Source organism: Numenius arquata, chromosome 6 (assembly GCF_964106895.1).
Source record: "Numenius arquata chromosome 6, bNumArq3.hap1.1, whole genome shotgun sequence".
Lineage (NCBI taxonomy): Eukaryota > Metazoa > Chordata > Aves > Charadriiformes > Scolopacidae > Numenius > Numenius arquata.
Window position 1 is genome coordinate 58788052 of NC_133581.1, and position 27044 is coordinate 58815095.

General features: G+C 47.5%; 1 protein-coding gene across 1 annotated transcript; it reads right to left on the bottom strand.

Annotated features, from left to right (window-relative positions):
- Positions 1-20881: 20881 nt before the first annotated feature.
- On the bottom strand, positions 20882-23101 carry IRF2BPL (interferon regulatory factor 2 binding protein like). Its single transcript, XM_074149601.1, has one exon. The coding sequence runs from the start codon at positions 23099-23101 to the stop codon at positions 20882-20884; it is 2220 nt and encodes a 739-aa protein (XP_074005702.1).
- Between the last annotated feature and the right edge of the window lie 3943 nt (positions 23102-27044).

The window sequence follows — 27044 nt, forward strand, 5'->3', positions numbered from 1 at the left end:
AGTGCCCTAGAATCACCCTTGCACCCTCAGAAAGCGCTCTGGGGCTCTGTTTTTACTGGCCTGGCTGTGGGGAGCACAGCAGGCCACAAGGGCGCCTTCCTTTCTTCAGATGCTAAATATTTTCTTAATGAATCTAAGGAGGAACACTGAAGCTGAAACTGCTGAGATGACAAGTAGGTGCATGAGGTCACCCAGCGATGCCAGCTCAAGAAAAATGCTAGGTTTTCAATGCAAGTTCATGGATGTGGGCATAGAAAACAGCACACAAGAGGGAAAAAGCATGCACACCACTATTGCCTTAGCAGCAAAGATTCCTTGCTTAAAACAGACATGCAAATGTGTATTTTTTCTGCAGATTACATGTGTTAGAGACACTCTGATTTTTCCTTCTGTTTTTTACTAGCAGTATAAATACGTACCTCGCAGAGACTCCAGCAGAACACTGGGGGATGGGTTTCTCCAGCTACCCAGGCTCCACAAAATTGTCACACAGCTCCCTTGATGCAGTCACGCTCACGACTATGGAGAACAAGTAGAACATGCCACCACCTTCTGGGTCAGGGTTTTTTATTCCCATTGAGATTTTATTATAGGCTTGAGATCCTCTGAGAATTAAATCCGCTGCTTGTCTACAGAACAGATAATGGCAGGGCAAGCTTCCCACATCACTGCCTCCTGCCAATGCGGCTCAGCCCTGACCTGGCTACCATTCATGACTGGACAGAGTAGAGTTCATTCTCTGTATCCCATTCATAGCCACTGGCCTTTGCAAACAAGGAGGAATTTAGAATCCAAATTGATTATTTTTTTTCAGAAGAGAAACCAACCAGCAAACCAAGCAGGAACTGAGCTGTGAGCCACTGAAATAATTTCAAATAGATTTCCTGTATACAATCTGGATGGTGACAACTTTTGAGCACTAGTGACCCAAGGAAAGAAAGGAATGAATAAAACACAAAATTAAAATGTGAGTGATCCCGTACCCACACAGAGCTGCTCCAAGCTTTGTGTGTGTGGCATTTGGCGGGGCCGCTTTGGAAAGGAAACACTCTTGTCACTGCAGCCTCACTCTCTAGCGTTTACGAGTGCAGTAGATTTTTGTAGCTGCAGTGACCTAAGAACACAAGAAAAGTAAGCACGTCATGGGAGAGCTTGCATGAAAGCTCATCTGCATTTCGCAAGACTAAAAAGTTGAAAATAGATACTGCCTCTGCCTACAAACCTCGCCTCTATAGCTTGCCCCTCATTCCTGTTTGTGCTTTCAAGAACGCAGCAGTTCCACAAGCGCTAGGCATTACAGCTGCTATTCCTGTATTTATTATTCCGGATACCACAGCAATGAGACAGACATTCCTATGTGAGGTCTACGATTTTCCCCCAAATGTGGGGATATTAGTCAAGCTACATCACAATGTGAAAATAGTAATCCGCCGTATTTCCAGAGTTATTTCCAGCAACAAGGGGGCAGCAGGGAGCCTCCAGCAGAGCTCGGAGTCGAGCAAGAGCAGACGGGCTTCAGCTCCTTATTTCCAGCCTCCTTCGGGCAGTGATGGAGGAAAGCCCACTCCTTGAGGAGTATGATGCAGCCAAGCCCCAGGAGAATGCATGGGGTCTTACTGTGTTTCTTAAGTAGAAGGACTTCTAGGTCTCTTCAGTATATCTCATTTCTAAAAAATCTGATGGTACAAATCATCTTTCTTCACCTAGCGTTTATGCTGTTTCAGTGGACTCATAAGAGACAAGGTAGCCTCCTCAGGATTTAGATTGTAAATACGTCAGTTTCTGATCTTTCATATATAGAAATTTACTTTGCAAATGTACTGGGTCTCACAATTCAAGTGGGTTTTGGGGCAGAAACCATCATTTCAAACCTGCAGGTGCACCTGCACCAGTGGGACAGAAGAACCACAAATGTAATTTAATTTTCTACAGGATTCACCACAGGGAGTATCCCTAGCAAATTCTCACCCCTCTGGCTGCAGGGATGCTCACTGTCCACCTTCCTTGCAGCCAAATGTACAGAAATCCACCCATGGCCTTCTCTCTATGCCCTCCCCTGAAATGCCGCACAGAGAAAATACTTGTGAAATGTCCCTGGCATTTTGGAAGCATTTAGTGTGTACAGCTACAAAAAACTACTTGCAGGGGCGTTATAGACATGCTTGGGAAGTGCATAAATGAAAGGCAGCATGTGTTTATTCCTACTGTTCAGACAAAAATGTAGAGTAATGTTCAAGAAGAAATTTGAAGGCAGCTTTACTGAGCAAACTGCAGTTTAGCCAGATCTAGAGCTGCTGCCCTTCCTCGCAACAGGGCTTCTCACTAAATCACAGCAGCTGTCCCTCCAGCGCCAGCAGCAGCCGGGAACACAAGGAACCATTTTTTCTCTCTTTCCAATGCGGAAGCAACACAGGAAAGTCACAGAGCAGCACTGAGTCAGGGCTCTGCGGCACAGTAAATTTCTGAGGCTGCCTGGTATTCTAGGCACATCCTTACGGCAATAAACTCCTCAGCATCATATCCCAGCCAGGAGAGAATCTGGAGCAGCTAAAAATACAGCTCCTGCATCTCAAAAGCTCGCACACAGCAAACTGCTGCCAGTAACCTCCACACCCTCCTCTCCCAGCACACACACCCAAGGCAGGTGGTGATCAGCCTCAGCCCTCAAGGCAAGGACAAGAGACAGCACTATACGTGGTGATGGGCATTACACACAAATTTAGGAATAAACCTGAGTGTCTGGTTGGAAGGAGACTTTTTTCTTGCCTGGCACATGAGAAAAGACAGGTGGGGTCTGCATTGCCTGGGTTTTTGAGGGGTGATTATTTCTCATTTTGCTTTGCGTAGTGAAACACCCCAAAGATTCTGGCATTAGCAGGCACTATAAATCTCGAGGACACCACAGCTGTGACTGGATTATTTATAGCTCTGCTTTTACATTACCAGCTCCAAAACATCACACAAAGAGGAAGGTAATGAAATCTCCACCTCTCCAGCCGTTGCTCTCTAATCTGAAACGGCATTTCCAGGAGCCATTTTCACTCAACCAGGGAGTCTAGGAACAAACACGTTCTCACCCTCCCACTCACTGTCAGACAGCCCCACAACTGGCACGCACGTACACAATCACACACACATTCATTCTCTACATTTCTCACCGAGAGATACAAAAAGTCTCATGCATTTGCAGTTTATCACATGCAAACATACACATCTCTTCCCTTTCAGTCACGCAAATACAAAATCGCAAATGCATTCTGGGTTAAATTCTATTTTCACTTATGCTATGCAAATATAAAAGCTGAATACTTCCATTAAGATAACAGATTTACAACTGTGTAACTGAGATCAGAATATGGTGCTGACTCTCTCATACATAAATTTCCATAGTTGCTCCTGAATTTGTCTTTTTCCTCAGCCGCCTCTCTGTGCATTAATCATTCAACATTTAAATCAGCCATCCACTTGCTTCTTTTTGCTTTGTCAATGAAAATTGTTCAGCATTAATTATAAAACTCATTCTCTACTGAGGTTTTCTTGGCTTTTTTTCATTAGTGGGTGGAAGTGTCAATTTACAGTCATCTTGTTCTGTCTTCAAAAATACCCTGTGTACCAGCTCTACTGCAGAACACATTCTCCGTGTGAGAGCGCCTGTGAATGTGTGTGTGAGCCTGTGAATGTGTGAGCTTGTGAATGTATATGCAAGATTGGGAATGCATGTGCATACATGTGCATATGTAGAAAAGATACGGCGATTGTGTTTGAATTAGAAAGGCTAAATTCTTCTCAGGCTTGATTTTACAGTTTGAATTTTAACCACTTTCTGAATCTAAAGATTTTCATCCCAGCCATACAGATGATTTCAGGTTACAAAGCAAAGACTTTATGGCTACTACAAATGTGTTCTAAATCGAGCATCTTTGGTGACAACAACACAATAGAGATCTAATTTTACGTAGCAGTAAAACCTCTCCAGATTTGCTTTCATATTTTATAATCAAAAGGATTGGACATTCCTGGTCCAGCACCCTGTGCAATCCTGCAGTACAAACCCAATGTGAGTACCGCAGTGCACATGGTAAGATAATAAACCAGTATGCTGTAGCCAACAGCACATCACAAGGCAATAAAACACAAAGGCTAAAGGATTTGGTTTAAATGGGAAATATTTTAGTGCATGGACGGAATACAGAAAGGCGGAGGCTGACTAAACTTGTCTTTGCAGGTATGATTTTCACAATTGTGAATGTTTTACTCCTTTACTACAAAGCAGAAACTACACCAGCACGTAAATGCTTTCCAATCTTTTCATTATACTGGGATGCTGCAACCTATATTTAACCCAAGGGGAGGGATGTACTCAAGAAACAATTCTCTCCTTGGCAATCATTTCTCTTACAAGTTATATAGAAATGTTAGACCGCTTTAGCTGCCAACCAGGGATTACAAAAAGGGGAGAGCGGGGCGGGGGAGGGGAAGGGGGGAGAACCAGGAGAAAGCTGTATCTCTTTGCAAAAATGTATTATGAACCAACATAAAATCTGAGTCAAGAAACTAAAGTAATCTCCAAGGCAACACCAAAAAGATGAACAATGCAAATGCTTTTCCCATTCTGGGATTCTGGTACAAGTTTGTCCTGACCTAGTACAGTTACAGTGTCATCCCCTTCGTGGGGACCTTGCTTTGTGGAAAGTGACAGTTCAGGTAACCGGGTATATGATATGACAACTCTCTCCCTTTCCCCCAGATCTGAATTCTGTCTGGGCTGGTGGCCACCGAAATACGGTGCTTGTTCTGTATGCTCTGCACTGCTGAGATGGACTTGCAGTTTCAGTTCAGTTTCACTGAACCGCTGCCCACCACAAACCCCTGCATTGCAACAGGCAGTAATTGCCTCAATTGCGGAAAACACCCAAAGTAAAAGGCTCAGGAAAGAGATCAAGAATGGAATCAATCCTGAACACTAAACTGGGGAGGAAAGGGAAGCTGTCGGGAGGAGGAAGTTAATATTACCCAAGCTATATACATTCTGTGAAAAACAAGAAACCTTCAATCTCCAAGACTATCAGGCAGTGCTTTTCACTCCTACTGAAAAATTGGAAAATAGAAAGTGTCTTTTTACTTTATGATGGAATGAAAGTAAGTAGAAATAACAGTATTTAGTCAAATAACAGAGCACCTCTCCAATCTAACAGAAGTTGTGCTTTAGCTAAACACTTGGAGAGTGAGCTGGGAATACAGCCCAGGGTTTGGGTTTATTTATTTTGTACAGAGCTCTGCATGTGCTACTCTGATGAAGTTAGCACACAAAGAGGCAAGACACTCTGTTAGTCAAGCAGTGCTCTCTCTCCTACTGATAGAATAGGAGGAAAAAAGGTGAGTTTGATTCTCATTTACATCAAAACCATTTTGTACGCCTGGGAGGAAAAAAAAAAGGAGCTCAAAATCAAGTCTGCATTAAGGAGCACATCTCTGGGGAAGGTAACCTGGGAAAGCACTACAAACGTGGTCGGAGTTTATACAGGTGAACCATGCTTCTGCGGCATCAGGAACAGGCTCACTAACTGAGGAGACTAAAGGAGCTGTGTTCCCAGCTCTCCCATGGCTCCCCACGCAGAGCACAGGCTTCCAGTTCCACCACGCATAAGTGCTTTGCCACCCTCCTTACCTTCCCCTCCCTGCCTGCCGCTGTATCTTCCTACGGAAAGTAAAACTTATTACAGCTTGTCTCCCTTTCTCAAGTCAAATAACCTGTTCCAAGAAAAGCATGGGTTTGCCATTATAAACACATCGACACTAGAAATTCTTACTAGCAAAGCTATGCTGCTCAGAAATCATCTGATATCATACTCATGTCAGCAGGGCTGTGACAAACCTGCCCTTAAATGGACAGAAAGGTATTTTGTACCAAATTCTAATTTACACCCATAACTCTTTACAGTTCTTGCCAGTGTGAAGGAACCTTGGAAGGAGCATATACCATACCTGTTTTGACCCTGCTTGCACTTCATACTAGTGTGAATGAGAATTTGGAACTGTGGGTCCATATGTGCCTCCAAATTGCTTCTAATTTTTCTACATGCCTATTTTAGTAGTATTTGTCACCCATGTGTATGCAAATAAAGCTTGCAGAGGAGTTCTGAGTAATAGGGAGAAAAGAGCCTACCACTGTTTATTAGACTACAGCTGATGCCACAGTAAAAAATGCTATTGGTAATTTTAGTTCCCTTCCTCAGGGACACTTCCTGCCCTTCCACATCATTATGGAAACTGCTGGTGACAACGCATCCGATCACAGTACTGGGAGCTCCTCACAGAGACCCATAACGAAACAGGCTCTTCAGCCTGCTTTTTTTTATTTTTCTGCTGATCTTCCAGGTCCAGATATTCCTTTTCTTCCAGATCAGAGGTGAAACACGACACAGCAAACAAATTAAGCTTTTCTTTCCCTTGCCCATGCTCTCTTTCTCCTAAGGTCACATAACTTCATTCACAAGAACTGTCAGTCCAATTCCTTTCATAGCCATGAAATTACCTGAAAGAATTTTTAATGCACTTAGATTTTAGTATTGTATTTTTACACTTTTCATCTTAGGTTTCATTGTCTGTTAAACCATCTTAGACTTCGAAAGTCACATTTCCTTCTGAGTGATTCTGTCTTTTTCCACTTGGCAAGTGTCACATTTTTCTTTGATTTTCTTAGGGCATTTAAAGCAACAGGACCCCTTTTATTTACTTATCTCTCTGGGCATTCACATATCGCTCATTTCTCTAATAAAATGCACAGCTCCAGGGTTACTGCCCCTGCAAAATCATCCAAAGAACCACACCTACTTCATCTGACCTCCAAAACTGATGACAAATTTTGCTTTTTCCTTACGTGAAAATTCTGAGTGATTCAGATACACAGAGTCAAGTTTTCAGCCACTCTACATATTAGGCATATACTAAATTTGAATGAAATCATTTGCACATGTGCAACCTACATTTATGCATGCAAATCAGGCAATTAGGTACAAAATTACCTGATTTGCATATATAATGCTAGAACCGAGCAAGTAATATACAACAAAAACATATTCTATTAATATTATTTTCTTCTGTTCTGAAATTAGCTGCAACTGGATTAGGAAATACTCAAGATTTTCATCACTCAAAATGATTAGTCTGTTTGATGAACATTTCTAGGTCTACTGGTGTGCTGGCTAATTACATATATCAAATCATACCGATTTTGTACCATGTTTGGTAACTTGCCATGAATTTTACAATAAAAATGTGCAATTCCACTTTTTTCACATTTAGAATTTGACTTAAAATTCATTTGCACAAATAAATCTTGGGTGCGTGAATACTAAAGCATCGCAACACAGATGCCCCCCAAATTTGCTTTGAGTTCAAATATTCATTGAATTTTTTTTTTGCTGTTTGTGCAATCCAGCTGCATACTTTCTGTGCATACAAAGATCGAGCTGCTGTAAAAGCAGCTGCATATGTAGAAAAAGAAGCCAGTGCAAACAGAGTCTGTGGAGTCTGGAGGATATTTCCTACAGGACTGCAGTTGTAAGCAGACAGGTCACACCTCATAGATAATGAAACAAGAAGCTTTCCCTTGGCACAGTAATGCCAGGGGGGCCTGCCTTACTGGAAAGTTAAGTGCATACCCTGGGAGGGTTCTGGTGACACCCTTGACCCTGACCTCTCCTCTCCAGTGGCTCTCTCTGCCTCCCACTGCCTTGCTGCTCTGCACATGTACCAACACACTTCTTTTGGTTTGCTTCCCTTTGCTGTGCTCCGTCTTGCTCAGAAGGCAAATTCCTCAGGCACAGACCTGTCCTATTTGTCTACAAAGTCTTATGCATACTAAGGGGCTTTAGTTGTAGAATAAATAAACAATAACTGCTGTGGTGCAGAGACATTTTTGCATGTCTCTAACTGTTCTCATGGGCTTATCTCCAAACCCGTTTAAGCTGCTCATTATAATTTTTAAGATGGGGTCACCAATACTCTTTCAGATAAGGGCAGATCTTTAGTTCCTGTAATGGTGGTACAAAGCTCCACTTAATGTTCAGCATTTCATTCCGTATGCATCCTGGCATTTGCTTTCTGATCAAAAATGCCCATTTTACAGAGGTGAGCTTCCAGTAAGTTATCCAGTGGCAATCAGGTCTTATTCTGGTACTTTTAATTTAAAATTAGGCAAAATGCTGAGGAAAATGGTTTCCTCACAGTGTGCGCAACTGCATATGCCATGAATTTCACCTGCTACTACCTGGCTCATTCACCTGTCATCACTGTACCAAGTCCTAGTGCCTTGATTCTTTTATGTTCAAACAGCACTTTCAAACTTCTCAATATCCCCTCTTGTTCTTTCTCCTTTAGTATTTAAATTGTAAGCATTCATGTCTTTGTCTTCTAAAAACTATGTTGCACATCTTTGGCTGTGTCCTGCTTTCAGCCGGGATAGAATTAATTTTCTTTCCAGTAGCTGCTGTGTTTTGGATATAGTATGAGAATAATGCTGATAATATATATTGGTTTAGTTGTTGCTAAGTGATGTTTACATTGGCCAAGGACTTTTTCAGCTTGCCATAGAATCTGAGAGGGAGCACAGACAGGACAAGCTGGCCAGAGGAATATCCCATACCTTAGACATCATGCTCAATATATAAATGGGGGTTGGCCAGGGGGGCAGAAATCCATGATCACTTGTGGAGGGGCTGGGCAAGCGATCATCAGGCGGTAACAGCGACTTGTGTTGTAGCTCTTTATTTTGTATATTCTTTTACCATTTTTATCATCATCATCATCCTCCTCCTCTTCCGTTACTGTTCAATTAAACTGTCTTTTTCTCAATCCACGAGTTTTGTTTTTTTCCCCTCCTTTTCTCCCTCTTCTCCCTACCCTCCTTGTGAGTGGGTGAGTGGATGGCTGTGTGGTCCTACTTGCTGGCTGAAGTTAAACCACGACAGGCTGATACAAGAAAATAATAATGAAGACTGTCAAGATATTTGACAAGATCCATGTTTAAGAGCTTTCATTGTGTGACAACCTTGCCATTGATTACCTGTTGCCTCTCATTTCAGGAACTTCTCACTTTTTCTTATTCATGGACAAACTGGTAATGAGAAACTCTTCACCTCACGACATATTGGTCAACTATCTTATTTATTTTATTTCCAGTGCCTTTGGTGCTCTGCAAAGTTTTGCTGCTCATTAACTATGCAACCATTTGGCTCTTGTTTGTCTGTCCATCACAACAGCTTCAGAGCATCTCCCGAGGATTTAAAACCAGAATACTCCATGTGTCTCCCTTTCTTTTTCATCCCCACCTGCTGAAGAATAGAGTTTATCTAGTTTTCCTTTCTTGCCGTTGCCTCTGGCACTTGTTCTTACTTCATCCTGTATTTCAGGCTAAGGGTCTCCAGATCTCCTTGACACATGTCCCAAAAGAGGTACATTTCCATTTCTTGATCTTTCCTGACAGAAACCATCCCTTCCCACACTCAGCAATTTCATTTCTATAAGGAAATAAATACAGTAGAAAGTTGGCACCACCTTTGTAAGCTCAAGAATTTGTAAAAAGCACTGGAAAGCCATGCACGCCAAGAACGTAAGTGTATCTGTAAGTCATATGTTTAAGCTAAGGAGGTAAAAAACAACAGTAGTCCTTCTGTTCCAAGTAAGGTGTACATCATTCTAATCCTAACATCTATCACACTTCCAAATAAACAATGATACTTAGCAAGGACTCAGAGCCTTTCATTGCTCATGTTCATCACAGATATCTGGTTTAACCTCACAAATTACCAAAGAGGAAAAAAGCATTTTTACACTTTACCATATACAAAGCTTCCTTCATGTATTTGCAAACAAATCATCCAGCGAGACCTGGACAGGCTGGAGAGCTGGGCAAGGAAGAACCTCATGAGGTTCAACAGGGAAAAGTGTAGAGCCCTGCACCTGGGGAAGAAGAATGTTAGGCACCAATACAGGTTAGGTGTGGACCTGCTGGAGTCAAGTTCTGAAGAGAAAGATCTGGGGGTCCTGGTAGACAGCAAAATGACAATAAGCAAGCAGTGTGCTCTTGTGGCCAGGAAGGCCAATGGAATCCTGGGCTGCATAGGGAAAAGTGTGGCTAGTAGGTCGAGGGAAGTCATTCTCCCCCTCTACTCTGCACTGGTGAGGCCACAACTGGAATACTGCATCCAGTTCTGGGCTCCCCAATTCAAGAGGGATAGGGAACTACTGGAAAGAGTCCAGCGAAGGGCAACGAGGATGATTCAAGGATTGGAGCATCTCCCTTATGAAGAAAGGCTGAGAGAGCTGGGACTCTTTAGCCTGGAGAAGAGAAGGCTGAGGGGAGACCTTATCAATGCTTATAAGTATCTAAAGGGTGGGTTGAAGGAGGAGGGAGCCAGACTCTTTTCAGTGGTTGCCAGTGAGAGGACGAGGGGCAACAGGCACAAGCTGGAACATAGGAGGTTCCACTCAAATATGAGAAGAAACTTCTTTACGGTGAGGGTGACAGAACACTGGAACAGGCTGCCCAGGGAGGTTGTGGAGTCCCCTTCTTTGGAGATTTTCAAGACCCGCCTGGATGCAGTCCTGAGTAACATGCTCTGACATGCTCTGGGCAATCCTGCTTCGGCAGGGGAGTTGGACTAGATGATCTTTATGGTCCCTTCCAACTCTAAAAAATTCAGTGAAATTCAGTAAAATCGCAAAGTGTAACCTGCCTCTCATGAGGACCCATGGACCCCGAGCAAACCAGCTATGCAAGGTTATCGGACCCAGCAGGGAAGGAGCCAGAGGAAAGCAAGCCAGAAAGGACTTAGTAGTGGGAGCAAATTAAATGGGTGAGTTTGTGTGGTTTGCCTTGCTGTGGCAAACAGGCCCCTCTAACTATGTGCTCAAAGGAGGACAAACTGCTGACTGAAGGGGCTTGGGACCCTCAGACAGAATAATCCTTGGGGAAACGATTGGCAGACAAATGGACTATATCACTAAGAGAAAACTAGAGCAGCCACATAAAAGATACTGGCAAAACCAATAGGTAGATATATCTCAATGGATTCTTCTGTTGTGAGAAATGTTGGTTATTTGCAGCTGAAAAACCAAAAGCAGACAAAAGCAACAGGAACTGCAGCTTGCACCTCAGCAGGAGAGATTGCTGCAATGTACGCTGACATGGGGTCTGGGGAGTACTGCTGGACTGGCAGAAGGTAGTTTGGGCCGGATTAGCTCTCTGCTGATGGCGCTAAAATATTACTCGCAAATGCCTATCTGCATCCCTGAATGCCTAGTGCTGCTGGGGTGGAGGATTAAAATTGAGTAGCTACAGAACACCTCCCCAATAAGAGGGGGCCACACAGCTTGAAGAGTGTTGATCTTGGCTCTTATTCTGGCCAGGCTGAGACTGGCTCCAGAGGAAATACTGGCAATACTGTCATTGCATCTGGGCTGCATTACATTCATGGGGAATGTGCTCATTTATAGTGATCAAACAGCCAGGAAACATCACTACCTGTGTCTTCAGAGATGAGAATGGTAGCCTTGGAATGACACCCGCAGGGTCTGCAGCTAGAGCTTAAACTGATTGCCACTCTGGGCACTCCTCTGCAAGTACCATGATGGAGGAAGGAAAGGTGGAGGGAATGAATCCATGTGACAGACTACGGCATTCCGCTACAAAAGGTAAGGAAGACTTGTAGCTTGCCAAAAAGCTTTAGAAGAATTATTAGTCCTACATTAGCATACAGAAGGTCCTCCTGAGACCAGGGAAACTCTGGCAATATGCTGCTAGCATGCAAACCTGTGCACGTGAAGGGATTGTTCACTCGAGCATATATAGATATGTGCCCTGCATATATAGATATTTGTATGTGCCATTTGAGCCATGGGTGGAGGTCGCTGTTCACTACAGCAGCTTCCTGCATCAGGCAGCTAGAGAAAGTCTTGAGTAGCGAGTGAGGGGTAAAATGTTGAATTGAAACCAAATGGTCTCAAATTGTTTGGGAACTCCACTGTTGCCCAAATCAAAAATCAAGATAAGTCTGATGACTACATCTCCAGGCTTCCTTAAAGAACAACAGCCAAAAAGGCTTAAGAAGCTTTGTAAAAAGAGCTACCCAGGCCCAGACATCTTTAGGCATCAAGGAAAGCTGGTGTATCAGCATGCAGACTTGACAACCCTGAAATGGAACATCATTGAGAAGTCTGTGTGGTAATGAGATAGGTCCCCATCAAACCATAGAACTAGCTTGGACAAGACCCTGAGGGTAATCATGCGTGTGCTGCTAAGGATTGATCCCTTAAATGCTCACAGCACTGGGAAGGAATCAGGTGACTCTACAAAGAGCTCATCTAAGGAGGAAACTGTGTGGAGCAGGTGACAGCCTACAGTTCCCAGACTTGGACTGAGATATGAGTACAAAGAGCCTGCTTTGAGCAGAGAAATGACCTTGCTCTGGTCTGGTCCCTTGGTTCTAAGGTTTGAAGAACTTGTACCGCCTTTAAGCATTTGCCATCTTTTCTGGGCTGGAGGACAGACCTGACGGCTATACAAGTGCTGGGCAAATGAGGAAGGACACAACTGTATTTACAGGCTCTGTGCTGGAAGGACTTTTTTCCTTAAAATATTAGAAAATAAATCTTTAAATTTATGTAACTCCTTATTTGCAACAGCAGGAAGGAAACGTGGGGGTTTCTTCAAGTGACTTTAACCTGATGTTGTTTTCAACAAAGTGCTATTAACAACTGTTATTGTTATACAGTTCTATAGAGTTATGTTGTAATTAATTTCCATGGCAACATGATCATGTCATATATTATGGATTATAGCTCAGAGGGAGAAGGGATGGGAAAAGCACAGAATGAAGACTACAGAGCAAAACCTGTCCTGATTATTACTTGAATCTTGAACGTTCTTATTAGTCCAATTTGTTTAAACAGTGTTTATTTGTCGGTAATGTTGAGGATCCAGACAGGCTGCACCTGCCTCCCCAGGCATGCTCAAACACAGCCTGGGATTGCACATCTTCAAGGGAGAGCAGGGTGGGGTTCCTTCAAATGACAGAACCTTCTGCGAGGAGGAAGTTTCAAGCTGTAACTTGCAAAATATGTACAACACACTACTGTAAAAAATCCAGCCATCAGAACAAGGAAGATCTAGACAGAGAGCTGCAAATAATCATGCAAAAAGCTGAAAGGAGCTCCTCTTGGTATTAAGCATGTGCAGTGCAGTTCTCAGGAAGTGCTATTGTCTCTCCTAGCATGGGGAAAGACAGGTATACAAGAGCACGAGAATTTCTGCATCTTTTCCTGGTATTTAACTGTCACACAAGCCACTAGACATCCTATCAAGGATGCTGACTAATGAATCTATCTTAGGCTGCAGGTCCGTGTTAGCACAACATAACTAGATGTCCACGGATCACACAACTGATCCTATCCCTGATGGCTGCACCTCTTGCTGCCTCCCCTCCAGCAGAAATGATGCAATGAGCACAGCTGAATGAGTACAGTTGGATGAACAGAAGAGTTGACTGTGGAGGGGAGGGGGAGAACCACTCAAAACGACAGCAAATATTTGCCAAAAATGAGTATGTCTACTTACCAAGGTACAGCTCTGGAAAGGCTGCATCCTTTTGATAAGATACATGGCATAATCTTTCACTGAAGGAGGTGGGATAAAATAGATGCACCAACTGGCCTTTCTTATCAATGCAGTCTGAGTTCTTCAAGGAGGAATTATCTTTACATGTAATAAAGAGTCAAGCACATCAACAACACTGAGCAAGTAATAAAAAATATTCCAAAATTTACTGCTGCAGGAAGACAAGAGCTCTTTCCGTTGTTTTAATTCTAGATGTTTTGTACCTTGTCTTTTTATTTTACAGAAATAATTTACAGACACTGAGGAAGAGAGTTCTAAGAGAAAATGTCTAGCATATCAAGCTAGATCAAATAAGCCTGCAACATCTTCAAGTCAGTGGCCTACATTTTTCAGTAGCAGACCAGATATTCAGGCTACCCACTCCCTCCCTAGTTCTGCCCCTAGCTCCGACACAAATCAAACCTACAAAAGTGTGTTTTCCTTACCCCAACTGTGTGCCAGCCTGGACATGTTCAAATGAAAACCTGGGCTGTGCTATGATCTTGTCTCTTGTTACCATGATGTGTGCAGCAAAGAGTAAGATTGCCTCAGATAGGTCTGGAATACAGCAATTAAAAGCAACCCCCTCCTGTCTTTGATTTGGATGTGCTGTGCTTTCCATCATAGCCAAAGGGGAGCTCCTACCTCTGACACACAGGTATGCACTCTCCTTCACCCCAGCCCTTGGTATGTTGCATCAGCAAGAACGGCAACAGCCTCCAGCCTTGGAGCTATCTGAACGAAGGACGCAGGGTACAGGCAAATGGCCTGGCACTGAACATTGTTGTTCCCAAACACCTGTGTCCTACAAGTGCTTTTGAGTTCAGCTGTACACAGTCATTATAACAACATGCTTTTATCCCAGAGGAAGGGAGACTAGCAGTTGGGGCAGTAACCAAAGGCCACAGTCTCCCTCATTCTGATAGGCGTTTGCTGTGTGACCTTGGCTAAAACACTTCAGATTACCCATCTGGAAAACGGATAAACTAACGTAGTGACTTGAGGGAGTAACTTCACCCTTTCCTGGGCGCAGTCCTCAATTACGGTTAGCAACGTTCCAGCCAGCTTTGCATAAAAAGCATTTATGGAAGGGCAAAACACTGTTTTGGCTTCAAAACAGACTTGGGGCTGCTTGCCCCAGGAGAAGCCCCCAATTCCTAGCCAGCCTTCGGTGGCCCAGAGGCAGAAGCAGGCTGCTAAATCAGTGGTTTGCCTGAGGAGCGAGAGGAGGCTTGCAGCAGCATGGCTGCTTTCTCTGCACATTCCTCTGGTGACGCTGCTTATTACCCAGCATGCAGATAACCCTGAGTCAAGGCTTTGGTATGAGTGGCGCTGCCAGGAGCTGCGTGCTCGGAATAGAGGGTTACAGTTTAAACCGAGGTGAAGCGTCGTCCCCAGCCAGCTGCACCCTGCCTGCCTCCCCTCCTCGGCTGGAGCCAGCCACCCCTTCACCTATTTGCAGAAAAGGAGCTTTCCAGTCCCTCCCCTCCACCCCACCGCTCACACAGGGATCATTCCCATTGAGAAGCTCTCAGCCTAATAGTAATCCCGACGAATTTAGCTGCTGCTAATAAATCCCACCCCTCTGCCCCTCCCAACCTGCCTCCATGCAAATCCATTTGTAGGTTACTTGAACAATAGCGGAGCTGTAATCAGCCCTCCCCTCTGGCAGCCTGCAGGGAGGGAGGGGAGGAGGATGATGACAGTGGGGAATTCTGCTCGGCTTCTTGAAGCTGCACAGACATGTTTCATGTCCCCATTCCCATCCCCTGCGCAGAGGCAGGCGGGCGGGCAAGCAGGCGGTGGATCACATGGCCGTCTAGGCCAGGCCCAGGCCAGTGGCAATTACATGCCATGGCAGTCTGGTGCCCCCTCCCCAGCCTGGTTGGTTCAGTTCAGCTCGGTTCGGTTTGGTTTGCTGCCTGGGCTGCCGTGCCGCAGCCATGCCAAGCTGCTCCATTCTGCAGTGGGGTTGCCAGGCTCAGCCTTACTTACAGAGCCCTGAACAAAGCAAAGGGCCTTCACGCTGGCCAAAAAATAGAGGAAAAGACCCCAGTGAAGCAGGCTCGGGGGAGCTGGTCGCCCTGGCACACCCAGTACTGCTGGGAGAGTGGTGCCAGCCAGAGAGAAAGTGGCACCTCCTTGTTATAGCTCTCTTTGAGGACAGAGAGAAAAAAACAGTCTTCTCGCTGTTTAAGCTGATCGGTGTGGGAAGGGGGTGTTTTCCTGAAAATAAGTTGCTATTCGACAGCAGCTCACATCTTTGAGGTTTCTTTGCAAAGGGTCATAAAAGCAGCAGCGAGTGCATATGGCCACGCAGGGCTACGGGGGGAGGGCTGTGAGCGGATGCCAAATCAGCTGAAACCTAAGAAGCTTGACCTTCCTCACCTCCACCCCTGCTCCCACCGCCTCCAAATAACCTTACAAGGGCGCATCGGGAAGGCAAGGCACACAGCAGCGAGGGGAATGCAATCTCAGTCCAGCAGCAAGCAGGGCTGTGTGTCAGTGAGGGGAGGGAAGAGAGGACACTTCAGGGTAGCTGCAGCCACTGTCAGCAAAGCACACTGATACCAGCAAGGTTCACTTCGTTGAGCCAAGCACAGCAGTCAGACTGTGCAATCTTGAACCTACCTAGCCCCAAGTAGCTGAGCCAGTCCAACCAGTCAGAGACCGTACTGGCCGGACAGACTGGTGATGAGCATCCTCCCCCTCCCATTCACATGTCTAACTGCTCCCTTCTGCTTTTTGCTCTACAGTGAATGGCTGGAAGAGAGTGGGTTTGCTGTCAGAAACTTGACATGACATGTAATCTCCCGTGTTTCTTCTCACGGAGGTAGGTGAGCCCGTTCCCAGGGAGAAGAGCTGAGTTCCCGCAGAGCCACCCAGTCAGGGCCAGCAGCATGGGGCTGGGCTGCCCTGTGGCAAACACGTGGAGAGGGAGATGTTTGGCTGGCTCGTCAGAGGAGCCCAGGAGTAGCCTTGCTCAGTGCACACACACCTAATCCTTCTTTTAAGACATACACCAGGGAAAAGACCTTGTCTGCAGTTCTTTTCACATCACCCCATCAGCAGCGGCATTCCCCTTCCCAGACTGCATTACAGATTTTAAGGCAGGGGCTGAAACAAAAAACGCTCAGTACACAGTTTTCAGACACTTTGAAGATAAACCTAGCAGTGCCTATTTCTATACAGGAGGTATAACTATGCCCTCTGCATCTTCCAGGGGATGGTTGTAAGGACAAATATGTAGGTACAGAGCTGTGTTTTGGGTAGAAAATGCATGCTGTAATGGATTCTGATGGCTGAACGCCAAGGGGGAAGCTGTTCTGCTTCAAGAATAGCCTCACAAGAGTCAGCATTACAGTGACAGTTCAGTACTCTGCTGCAAATCTACAGGATGTGTCACTTTGGCAGAGAAAGAGGCTGCTAATGCACAACACAAACCATCCTACTATGAATGGAGAATGGCTGCATACCACAAAAAAAGAAAATGGCAAGACCTAGGGAAGAGGGAAGCTGCAAAGCGACTACTGCATAGTAAGCTGGGAACCTGAGAGCTCTGAGGAGACAAAGCCCTTTCCCTTGAGGGGAAGAAAAATTCAGCTCACAGGATGCCTAAGAAGCAAAGACAACCCTTTTTCCAGTGACTGCTGCAGCTCTGCAAAGCTATGCTGGCAGACAGCCTATTTGAAGAGATTGCAGTTTCAAAACAATGTTAGTCCTGACTAGTTTAGAGCTCAAATGTTAAAGGGGAAGGGGGGTAGGAGGGACGAGCATGTTCATATGCACAACATTGCTAAGCAAATAAAAAAGATAACAAGGTTTGTACTAAATGACACCGGTTAGCATTGCTGAACTTGAGCTCCTGATGAAACTGTGTAGTATTTCCCCCAAACGGACATCGCATCTCTTCGCTGCACAAACACTTCCATCTCCAACTCACACAGAGCTGCCAGCGCTTAAAAAACAAACATCCAGTGACACACATGTTCTAACCCATTTCTTAGAAAATAGGCTACAAGGCTATTAAAAGAAATGTCAAGAATAATCTAACTGGAAAAAAAAACAAAAACAAAAAACAACCAACCCTCCTTGGGAAAATAAACCATTTAAATACTTCCCCATTACAAGAAGGAATGAGAACACAACAAATGACCACCTGGACAAATAAATTCACTTACACGATTTATTCAAGCAAACATTGGGCTTTACCTTAAATAACTGGCAAATATGGGGGAGGGGAGCATTACTGTAAAACACAGAAATCAGCTGAATCTCTGTACGTGAGACTTGCTCAGCAGCTCCCTTTTCCTCCTCCTCGAAAAAAGGTTACAGCTTGTTTGTCAGCTGTGGACATCTTCAGAGAGGAGAAAAACCTATGGAGTGGGTTCAAAGAAATGCTGGCTAATATGCCCAGACTGGCTGCTTAATGAGCCAGAGTAAAAGAAAAGGTCACATGGTTACAAAAAACCTCCATACAACAAATGCCCCGTAGCCACGGTTAACTTCAATTAACTGCAGTATTACAATTCACTTCAAGCTTATTTTCCACCTATGTCTACTGCCCCTTACCTTTCCTTTACCTGCTAAAAATCAGATTGATGAGTCTCGTAAGTGGGCTCATGCTTCCAAAATTCTGACTGATAAGAGCTTTTCAAGAATGCTGTGCAATTAAAGAAATCCACCAAACAGGGCTCTTTCTAACTCCAGCTACTGATGACTGATTTCAAGATTACAGGAGTGGCTCTGTTGATATAAATCAGGGTATTCACACATGTGTGACATAATTAAATGTTGAATAGCCAGGAGTTTCTCTTAATGGTAGCTGCAATTCACACATGAATATTACTTCTCTCCTTGTTAGGTTTAAACTCAGAATTCCATCCATGTGTACAATTTTTTTCTCTGCCAGTCATGAGCTCACAATGTTAGTCCCCCTATCTTGTGATTTAGAAATAAACTGCTGTATGGGAACTGCATGCTTAAAAAGAATTGAAAATAGGATCAGTACAAATCTATACTCTAAAAAATGTATAGATTGTATCCAATAATTAACACAAAATGTATAGGTTGTATCTAATAATTAACTCTAAACATTCTTTTTCTGCATTATCCACTCCGATTCATTACATAAGAACACTATGTTCTGAGAATTTTAAGCACCAATATATCACTTGGCAGGAAAAAAAAATGAATATGTATACACACAAAGTCATTGTCTCAAATCACAGATACAGTGATGCCAAAGACTGAATCTCAAAACATATACACACACACACACAAAATAGTCGGAGTATGTACCTACACAAGAGAGCAAAGATCCATATGCACACTCAAGGCTTCAACCATCCTTTCCACTAGGAATACAAATGAAAAAATGTCTTAGGATCAAGCAGATACCAAATGCCATCCAGACTTTTAAAAGTACCTCTATACAATTAGGAGGTTTGGGGGGATGGGGATTCTTAATATTAATAAAACTCAGAGCACATAACCTATGACACTGTTGCATTTGGAACAGCTCTGTGTTCTGCTGGTCAAACTGCAACGGGTTTCTGCAGTGTTGCTGATTTTGTTTCGGGTTTTCTATCTTTCCTCCATTTGCCTCACTGGAAAGGACAAAGTTCACATTAGGTTTGTTTGCATTTTCTAGCTAGTGTGAGGCCTATGTATTTACTTTGCCTGTTGATCACCTAACAGGTATTGCACTGCTCCTCAATCTCCAGTAAATGCCAATGTCACATAAAATAGTTAATTATACAAAGAACCACAAATGATCGTTGCCAAGAGGAAAGCATTTCACTTCAGTGCTTTAAGGAAGCTTCCTCACCTGAAAACACAACACAGCTCCTGAACTGTTCACCAACTCAGTTACGAAAAGTCATTGCCTAAATAGAGTAGTGACCCACCAGCTGCAACACCAACTGTAGAAGCTGTTATCTCCCACTACTCCTTTTTGTGCCGTGCTCAACTACTGTCCTGCCTTACCAAGAATCTACGGCTAATGCTGAGCTTTGATGACCGCTCTTAAAATCAACTAAAATAATAAACCACGTGATGCTGGGGGTTTTTTTGTGAAAGAGGGCTTCGTTTCAAATCTCAAGCCTTATTTATTAAATTGCGCAGGCAATGGATGCATCCTGTATTGCAAACACTGTTTGCAGCTGGAGACCTGGGGGGGGGGGGGGAGAGAGAAGGGAGGAGGAAATGAGATGCAGAAACAGTAAATAGAAAATGCTTAGTCAGCAACTGTTACTGCAACATTAAAGGTGAAATGTAAATAGGCACAGTGCCAAGATTTAGATAAGTTTGATAACACTATCAACATCATCATCTTACTACATATATGTGAAAATGTGCGTACAAGTGCCACAATTATCGCAATGAACTGCAGGCTCTTGGTATAATGGAGACTTTTAAAAAGGCAACATGGCTTGCGCATGCTGCCTAAGCTCTGAGAAAAATAAAACTTGCTACTCGAGAAGTATTAATATCAATTGAATTTATTACAATTTACTAAGCTCCAAGGCACATTACAGTGTTCTGTTAACTACAGAAATGTATAAAGGACAAACAGAGCATGTTTTTCATGTACAGCATTTTGCTCTACTGTTCAAAAGCATCCGTGCATCAATAAAAGCAAAAACAAAAAACACATGAAGATTAAAAACGTTCAGATCAATAGAAACAAACTGAAACATTTTCCTTACAAACTTGCAACAAAAAACACCCTCCCCCCAGAGCCACCCCACCGTTTTGCAAACAAAAAACAAAAACGAAAAAAATAAAGTGAAAGACTAACACTCAGGGCTTGTAAAACATAAGCTGTCACCATTTTTGTAGCAATTTTTTAGGCATCAACACTGGCCTTGGCAAAAAAAAAAAATTTTTTTTGTCTTTTGTGTTTTTCTTCTTCTTTCAGAGAAGTGCATACATTTACAAAAATACACACCAGCAGCAGGTAATCGCTAAGGGCTATTAACTTTGTACCTAGCCAACACACTGCCAAAGAAATGAGAACAGGTATTATGTAGTAACCAAACAATATTATATTCTGTTTAACAAAAACCAGCTCTATCCTTCAAATGAAGAAGAGTACATACCTTTGTTTCAAAATATAGAAACATACGACGAAAATAATGTCTATACATAAGACTAACTTTTGCAGTTTGTTATATTCACAATTCTACATCTTCAGGAGTCTGAAGGGATTGGATTTCCTACTCAAGGGTCCCTCTCCTTTTTCACTTTAACGTCCCCAGCTAAAATGGTCGCGATCTCGCCCTGCATAAATGCCCAAGGCACATTGGAACCGACTAGGGGACATTTCTCTCCGCTGGGGCAGTAGACTTCGCCAGTCGCCCCTTGGGCCTTGATGCTCTCTCTGGAACAAGGGAAGCAGAACTTGTGGCTGGGCACAGAGGGGCACTGAACAAAGTGGGTGTCCTCCAAGCGTTCGTGGCAAATGGTGCAGCACAGGGGCCCGCTGTTGGCCATGGGGGAGTCCGGAATGTTTTGGGGGTGCACTTGGTCCATGGCGGGGTGGGCGCTGGGGGGAGGAGGGGCCACTTGCAGGTTCATGTCCCCGTTGCGGGAGGCCAGGCGGCGCTGGCCCGGCACCGAGGCCGGCGACACGGGGCTGCTGCTGTTCCTGCGGGTGGACGTGGTGGAGTGCACCGAGCTGCCGTCCTTGGGCGAGTGAGCATTGCCCAGCGTGTCGGCCACCGACATGAGCGCGGCCATAGGGGACTGTCCGTTCTGCGGGGCGGACTCGGGCGGCGTGGTCCGGTTGGAGTGAGGCCCGAGGGGCGGCGGCGGCGGCGGCGGGGGGCCTCCGCCGTGTACCGCCCCGAAGCCCCCGGCCGACATGGTAAGCTTGAGCGCTTCGCTCTGGCTGGCCATCCACTGCTGCCGCTGCTGCTCGTCGCTGAGCTTCAGGGCCCCCTCGGCCGAGTCCGAGGGCTCGGGAGAGGCTTTCCTCTTGCGCATCGCCCCGCCGCCGCCACCGCCGCCGCCGCCGGGTCCCCTAGAGGCGGCGGCCGTGCCCTGCGCCCCGCCGGCCCCGGCCCCCGGCCGCGGGAGACTCACCAGCGCCGTGGGCAGCATGGGGCAGCTGGCGTCCAGGTAGGGCTGCGGCAGCATGTCGGCGCCCACCAGCTCCTTGAAGAAGCGCACGGACTCGGGCAGTAGGTCCCCCAGGAGCCGCCAATCCCCGGAGCCGTGCTTCTTCTCGTACTCCAGGTACTTGAAGCCCGAGGAGAGGCCGCGGCCGAAGTCCTTCATGCAGTCCTGGTACATCTGCTTGGCCACGCCGGAGGCGCTGGAGAATACGGTGCCGGAGCCGCTGGGGTACTCGATGAAGAGCTTCAGCTCATAGTCCATGCCCGGCTTGGAGACGGCGTCGAAAGCAAAGACGCGGCCCAACAGGGCGTGATCCTTCTTGAAGCGCACCTCGTAGGGGGTGCAGCCGGCCAGTGTGAGCAGCGTGTCCCGCACGATCTTGGGCTTGCTGGCCCACTCCTCGGCCCGGTTCCGCAAGCTCTCGCTGAGCTCTGCCAGCGCCTCCGCGTTGCGCTGCTTCTCCTTCAGCTCCCGCTCTTGGTCGCTGCTGGACACCGAACCCGGCCGCTTGCCGCAGGCCTCGGAGGACGAGCCGCCGCCACCCCCGGCGCCGCCGCCACAGGTGCCCCCTTGGGAGGAGGCGGAGGGAGCCGGGGGACCCCCGCCGCCGCGGCCGCTCAGCCCTCCGTGGGGCGGGGGCAGCGCCACGCCGGACGCGGCGGGCCCGTTCAGCAAGGTCTGCGGCAGCAAGTTGGGGGGCACGTTCATCTGGGCGCCGGCGGCCCCCGGGGGAAGGCCGGACACCAGCCCCCCGTGCGCCCCGCGGCGGGAGGAGGAAGAGGAGGAGGAGGAGTTGGGGCTCTGCCGGTTCAGCTCCGGCGGCCCGTCCTCAGGCGGCTTGGGGAAGCCGTTGGGCCCCCCCAGCCCGTTGGGCAGGCGGGCGCCGTGGCTGCTGCCCAGGCTGCCCGGCGGCGGCGGGTACTCGAAGCGGCTGCGCTGCTCCGCCGCGGCGGCGCTGAGCCCGTAGCGGTCCAGGCTGGACTGGGTCAGCCCCGCCGAGGCTGCCTTAGAGGAGGCGTCCACATGGTTGAGCTGCTGCTGGGCCGCCGCCGCCGCCGCCGCTTCTTTGGCGGAGAGCGGTACTGCCTTGACGCCGACCGGCGGCGGGGGGCCCGGGGAGCGGCCGTCCTGGAAGCAGCCGTGCGCCCGCTTCAGCTGCCGGGCCGTCTCGATCACGAACTCGATGCGGTCGGCGCCCTCGTAGTTGACGCAGCCCCGGCAGACGGGCTCCGTGAAGTCCCAGATCATGGCCCAGGGCATGCGGGGCAGGTCGCACAGGTAGCATGACTGTCTCCGGGACGACGACACCTGCGCGGCGGACATGGTGCTGCTGGCCGGGGAGCTGCTGCCGCTGCCGCCGGGGTAGGGGCTGGCTCAGTCTTCCCCCCCGGGCTGCAGGGGGGGGGGGTGTCTCCGTACCTGATCCTGTTGCCCCTTTCAGCGGGGATATCGTCTGCTCTTAGCTCGCTCCTGCCGCCGGAGAGGGCTTCTTCTACCTGGTCCTGCCGCTGCTGCCCCGGAGGGGTGGGAACCGCTTCTACTGCTCCTCCGGGGGGCTGGGTGGGGGTCGCCTTCTAGCCGCTTCTGTTTCCCTGCGCTCTCTAGCTCTCCGCCGCTGCTGCTCCTCCTCCGGGAGGAGGCGGAGGTGCACGGAGGAAGATGGGGGGGTCACCTTCCACCCGCCGCGGCTGCCTCGCGAGCTCACACTTCGCTAACGTGCTGATCCACCGCCGCGAGCGAAAGGGGGACACCCGCACGGAGCTGTCCGGTCCCGGCAGCGAGAGCGGCCCGGGGGCAGCGGCGGCAGCAGCGTGGCGAGCGGCGCCGCCTGCTCCTCACTCACATCCTCGCCGCTGCTCGCAGTCCGAACGCGGGGTGCTGCGCGCCGCCGCGTGTGCCTGCGCGCCCCCTCCGCCGCGCCGCGCTCCCGCCGCGCTCCCCCCGCGCCGAGCCGCCCCTCCCCTCCTCCGCGCCGCGCTCCCGCCTCGGCTCGGCTCGGCTCGGCTCGGCTGCACCGGGCGGGGCACCGCGTCACCGCCGAGCGCCCGCCCCTCGCTCCCATCCCCCGGCCGGCGGCGCGGAGCCCACTTGTTGCGCGGGAGCGCGCATGCCCGGCGCCCTGCCCGCGCCCGCCCCTGCGCGGCCGGCAGCTGGAGCGCGGCGGGGCACGGCGGGGCGCGCGGGCAGCCCGCGCTGCCGGCTATGTTTGGAAACTTGAACGCCAGATCGCGCCCTCGCCCTCCTCCTCCCCCCCCCTCTGCCGCCGCGAAAACGCGGCCAGGAAGCGCATGCACAGAGATGGGAGGTGGTGGGGGGTGGTGCGGTTTTTTTCCTGGCTGGGCTTTCTAAGTTCAAATGTCTCGTTTTCAGGATTTTGTCAACCCGCGGATCGCCCCGCTTTGCCTCCGTGACGGCTGCGCGGCGTCCTGCCACCGAGGCTGTCGGTGGGATTCCCGTGCGCTCCGGCTGCTGAGGCAAATGGGGGGGGATCCCGCCTTAATATCCGATTTCGTGTTTCTCTTTCAGTGATCCCGGTGACAGAATGACACAGTTTCTGTAAGCCCGTGACTACATCAGAAGCTCTTCCACTTTTGATTTGTTTAAATCAGCCATGTTTGCTGAGTGTTTAAGGTTGGGCTGGGAAAGATAGCGCTGTGCGTTGCTCAGGGGTGTAGGAGAGGCCGGGCAGGTGAGTAATCGCTGTGATCTCATCTCGCTAATGCAAAGGGACATAGGATTTCCCCGGCGCTGTGAGAACGCACGGCTCTTTTTATTTATTTATTTCCCCCTTTAAATAGCTTGCTGACATTTGCATAACACTGCTAACAGGCAAATTACTCAAAACAACTTCGGTTCATGCAAATAAGCCGAGAATTCATTTCACTGGGAGACAAACAAAATGAAAAAAAAAAAAAAAAAAAAAAAAACAACCCGAAGTCTGACTTCTCCCGACCGCGATCCCCAAAGTTGCCCGCTCCCCGCCCGCCCCCGCGGCCACGCCGGTGCCCGTGCTGGCCGGGAGGGGCTCTGCACAGCCCGCTTGTACTCCCGCCGCAGTCGGCGGCTGTTTTTGCAAACGCTGTCCACGTCCAAAGAATAATAAACCCCCACGGCGGGGAGGCGGTTCGGCAGGGACCCGGCGGGCTGCGCGGCGGGCGGCAGCCGGCATCGCCTCACGGGGCAGCGCTGCCCGCGGAGGGAGCGCTCGCGCTCCCGGTGCCTGCGGAGCCTCTCCCAGCTGGGCTGCGTTGGGGGGGAATTTCTTTCTTTCAGTACTTCTTCCTGGTTCCTTTGTTGCTAGAAACGCCGAAACCCCCGTCCATTACAGGTTTCCCTCTGTGCTTTAAAGGGACTTGGGGTTTCTATGGCGTGGTGCCACGGCTCCCTTACATGCGTACACACACACGCGCCCAGCAGCGATGCAGCACCGAGCAGGAAAGATACCTTGTATTCGGTCAGTAATGTTTCAAAACTCACACGACTAAAAAGTCGTTGCTTTAAATAATTCGTTTCATATCGCCAGTGCGTCTCATTTCCATTTTTAGTTGTCTAAAACGTTTTATATGTGTCTGGTTATAATCTATAAAGCTGGCAAACGAATTTGATGTGTATGTGAGTGGAATTACTTTACAGGGAAGGCTTAATGAAATGCATATGCTGAACTTAGAGAAATGGTAGGAGCAGATAAAATACAGTAAGAAAATAAATTCTGACAAAGCGACTCTTTCTCAAGGGAAGCTTGCAGAAGCAGCAAGTAGAGATAGAAAAGTCTTTGAATTATGTCTCCTATATGCAAATTGGCTGAAGAAGATGCGCTAAAGGAGAGTGGATTTCACACTTAGAAATTTTACACCTAAACTGTGGACGTTATAGAGGCTTCACAGAAGCAAGCTTCCAGTAAGGCAGATGAAAGACGGTCAAAGTAAAAGTCTTTGCTTCCAGCCACAGTGATTTAGTGATGGCTGCAGGATTTCTACATTAATGTGACTTTTCTTGACTAAACAAGCATGTGTTCGCTCTGATTCATACTGGAAGGTCAGCTTCTTTCCTTTTACTGCCCCGTGTTGATCTTCATACAAGAAGCAGAACTGGGCTGTGGGAAAAGGTCAGCCCCTGCTTAAAAAGCTCAGGTTTGAGAGAACTGAGGCTTTCCCCTTTATCCCGAGTGTCTGGGAATGCAGAACTGCAGCATATCCCGACTGTATTTCAGTCCCAGGTTATACAAACCCAACACATGACAAGGCACTCTGTGTGCTTCAACCGCCCCTCACCCTGGCTCCTCGCTCCACTGAATCCTCCTGCAAGAAAGCCCTTTTTTGGTAACACTCACCTCACAGGAACAGACTTCTTGGCTCACAAGAATAGTCTTTATAGTGGGTGTAAATAATAATCACCTTAGATATAATCTAACCCCAGAAAACCATTTACAGGTGCTGTCAACTCCCTTTATAGTTTGTGAATAGAAAAAGAGCGGAGATTAGCATCTGTGACCTGACCAAACTGCCTTTACTTTTACTTGCAGGATACACAGTCGCGGAAATATGTTTGTTTTTCCGTAATGATTAAACTTTGATTTAAACTTTGGTCATGGGCACGTACTGTACCATTACGCAAGTGGCACTTAAGGATGAAGTGTCAGCATAGTAACAATATGGCCAGCAGCAGCGGTGATCTCTGCAAAGCTGATTGATGAAGAGAACTGCAATGTAAATGCAAATAAATGCCACGCCATGGCACCTTCACAGGGAACGAGTTGTCAGTATCAATCTAATCTGGTAGGGGAAAATAGATTGAACGGTGGCAAATGCAACAAAGCTCCACTCTATGGCAGCGCTGTCCCTGCGAGGGCAGCAGCGTACTTTCCTGCTCACCTTCCGCCTTTCCTCTCCTTTGCCATGCGTATGGCAGGGCAGGAGTGATCCAGATCAGTCTTGTTGGATTTATACTAAACACGTCTGGTGTTTATTTAGCTTTGAAATAATCCAGGAATTAAAATTACGTTTGGAGGAGGAAAAGAGGAAGCCCAAACAATGAAGCCATTCAGGTGCTTGATCTGGCTAACTGAAAGAAAGAAGCAAGCAAACAAAAAACAGCGTAAGAACCCCCCCCAGACAGTAGCTTGTTTAATAAGAGGGAGGAAAGTGCAAGGAGGGATGGAGCCGCGGCCACAAACAATTGCTACCCAGCTACTGCTTTTTGTGGAGGAACACGAGTCAGCACTTTGGATGCAGCATTAGGGATTCTGCGGAGATTGCCCAAAGTTTAT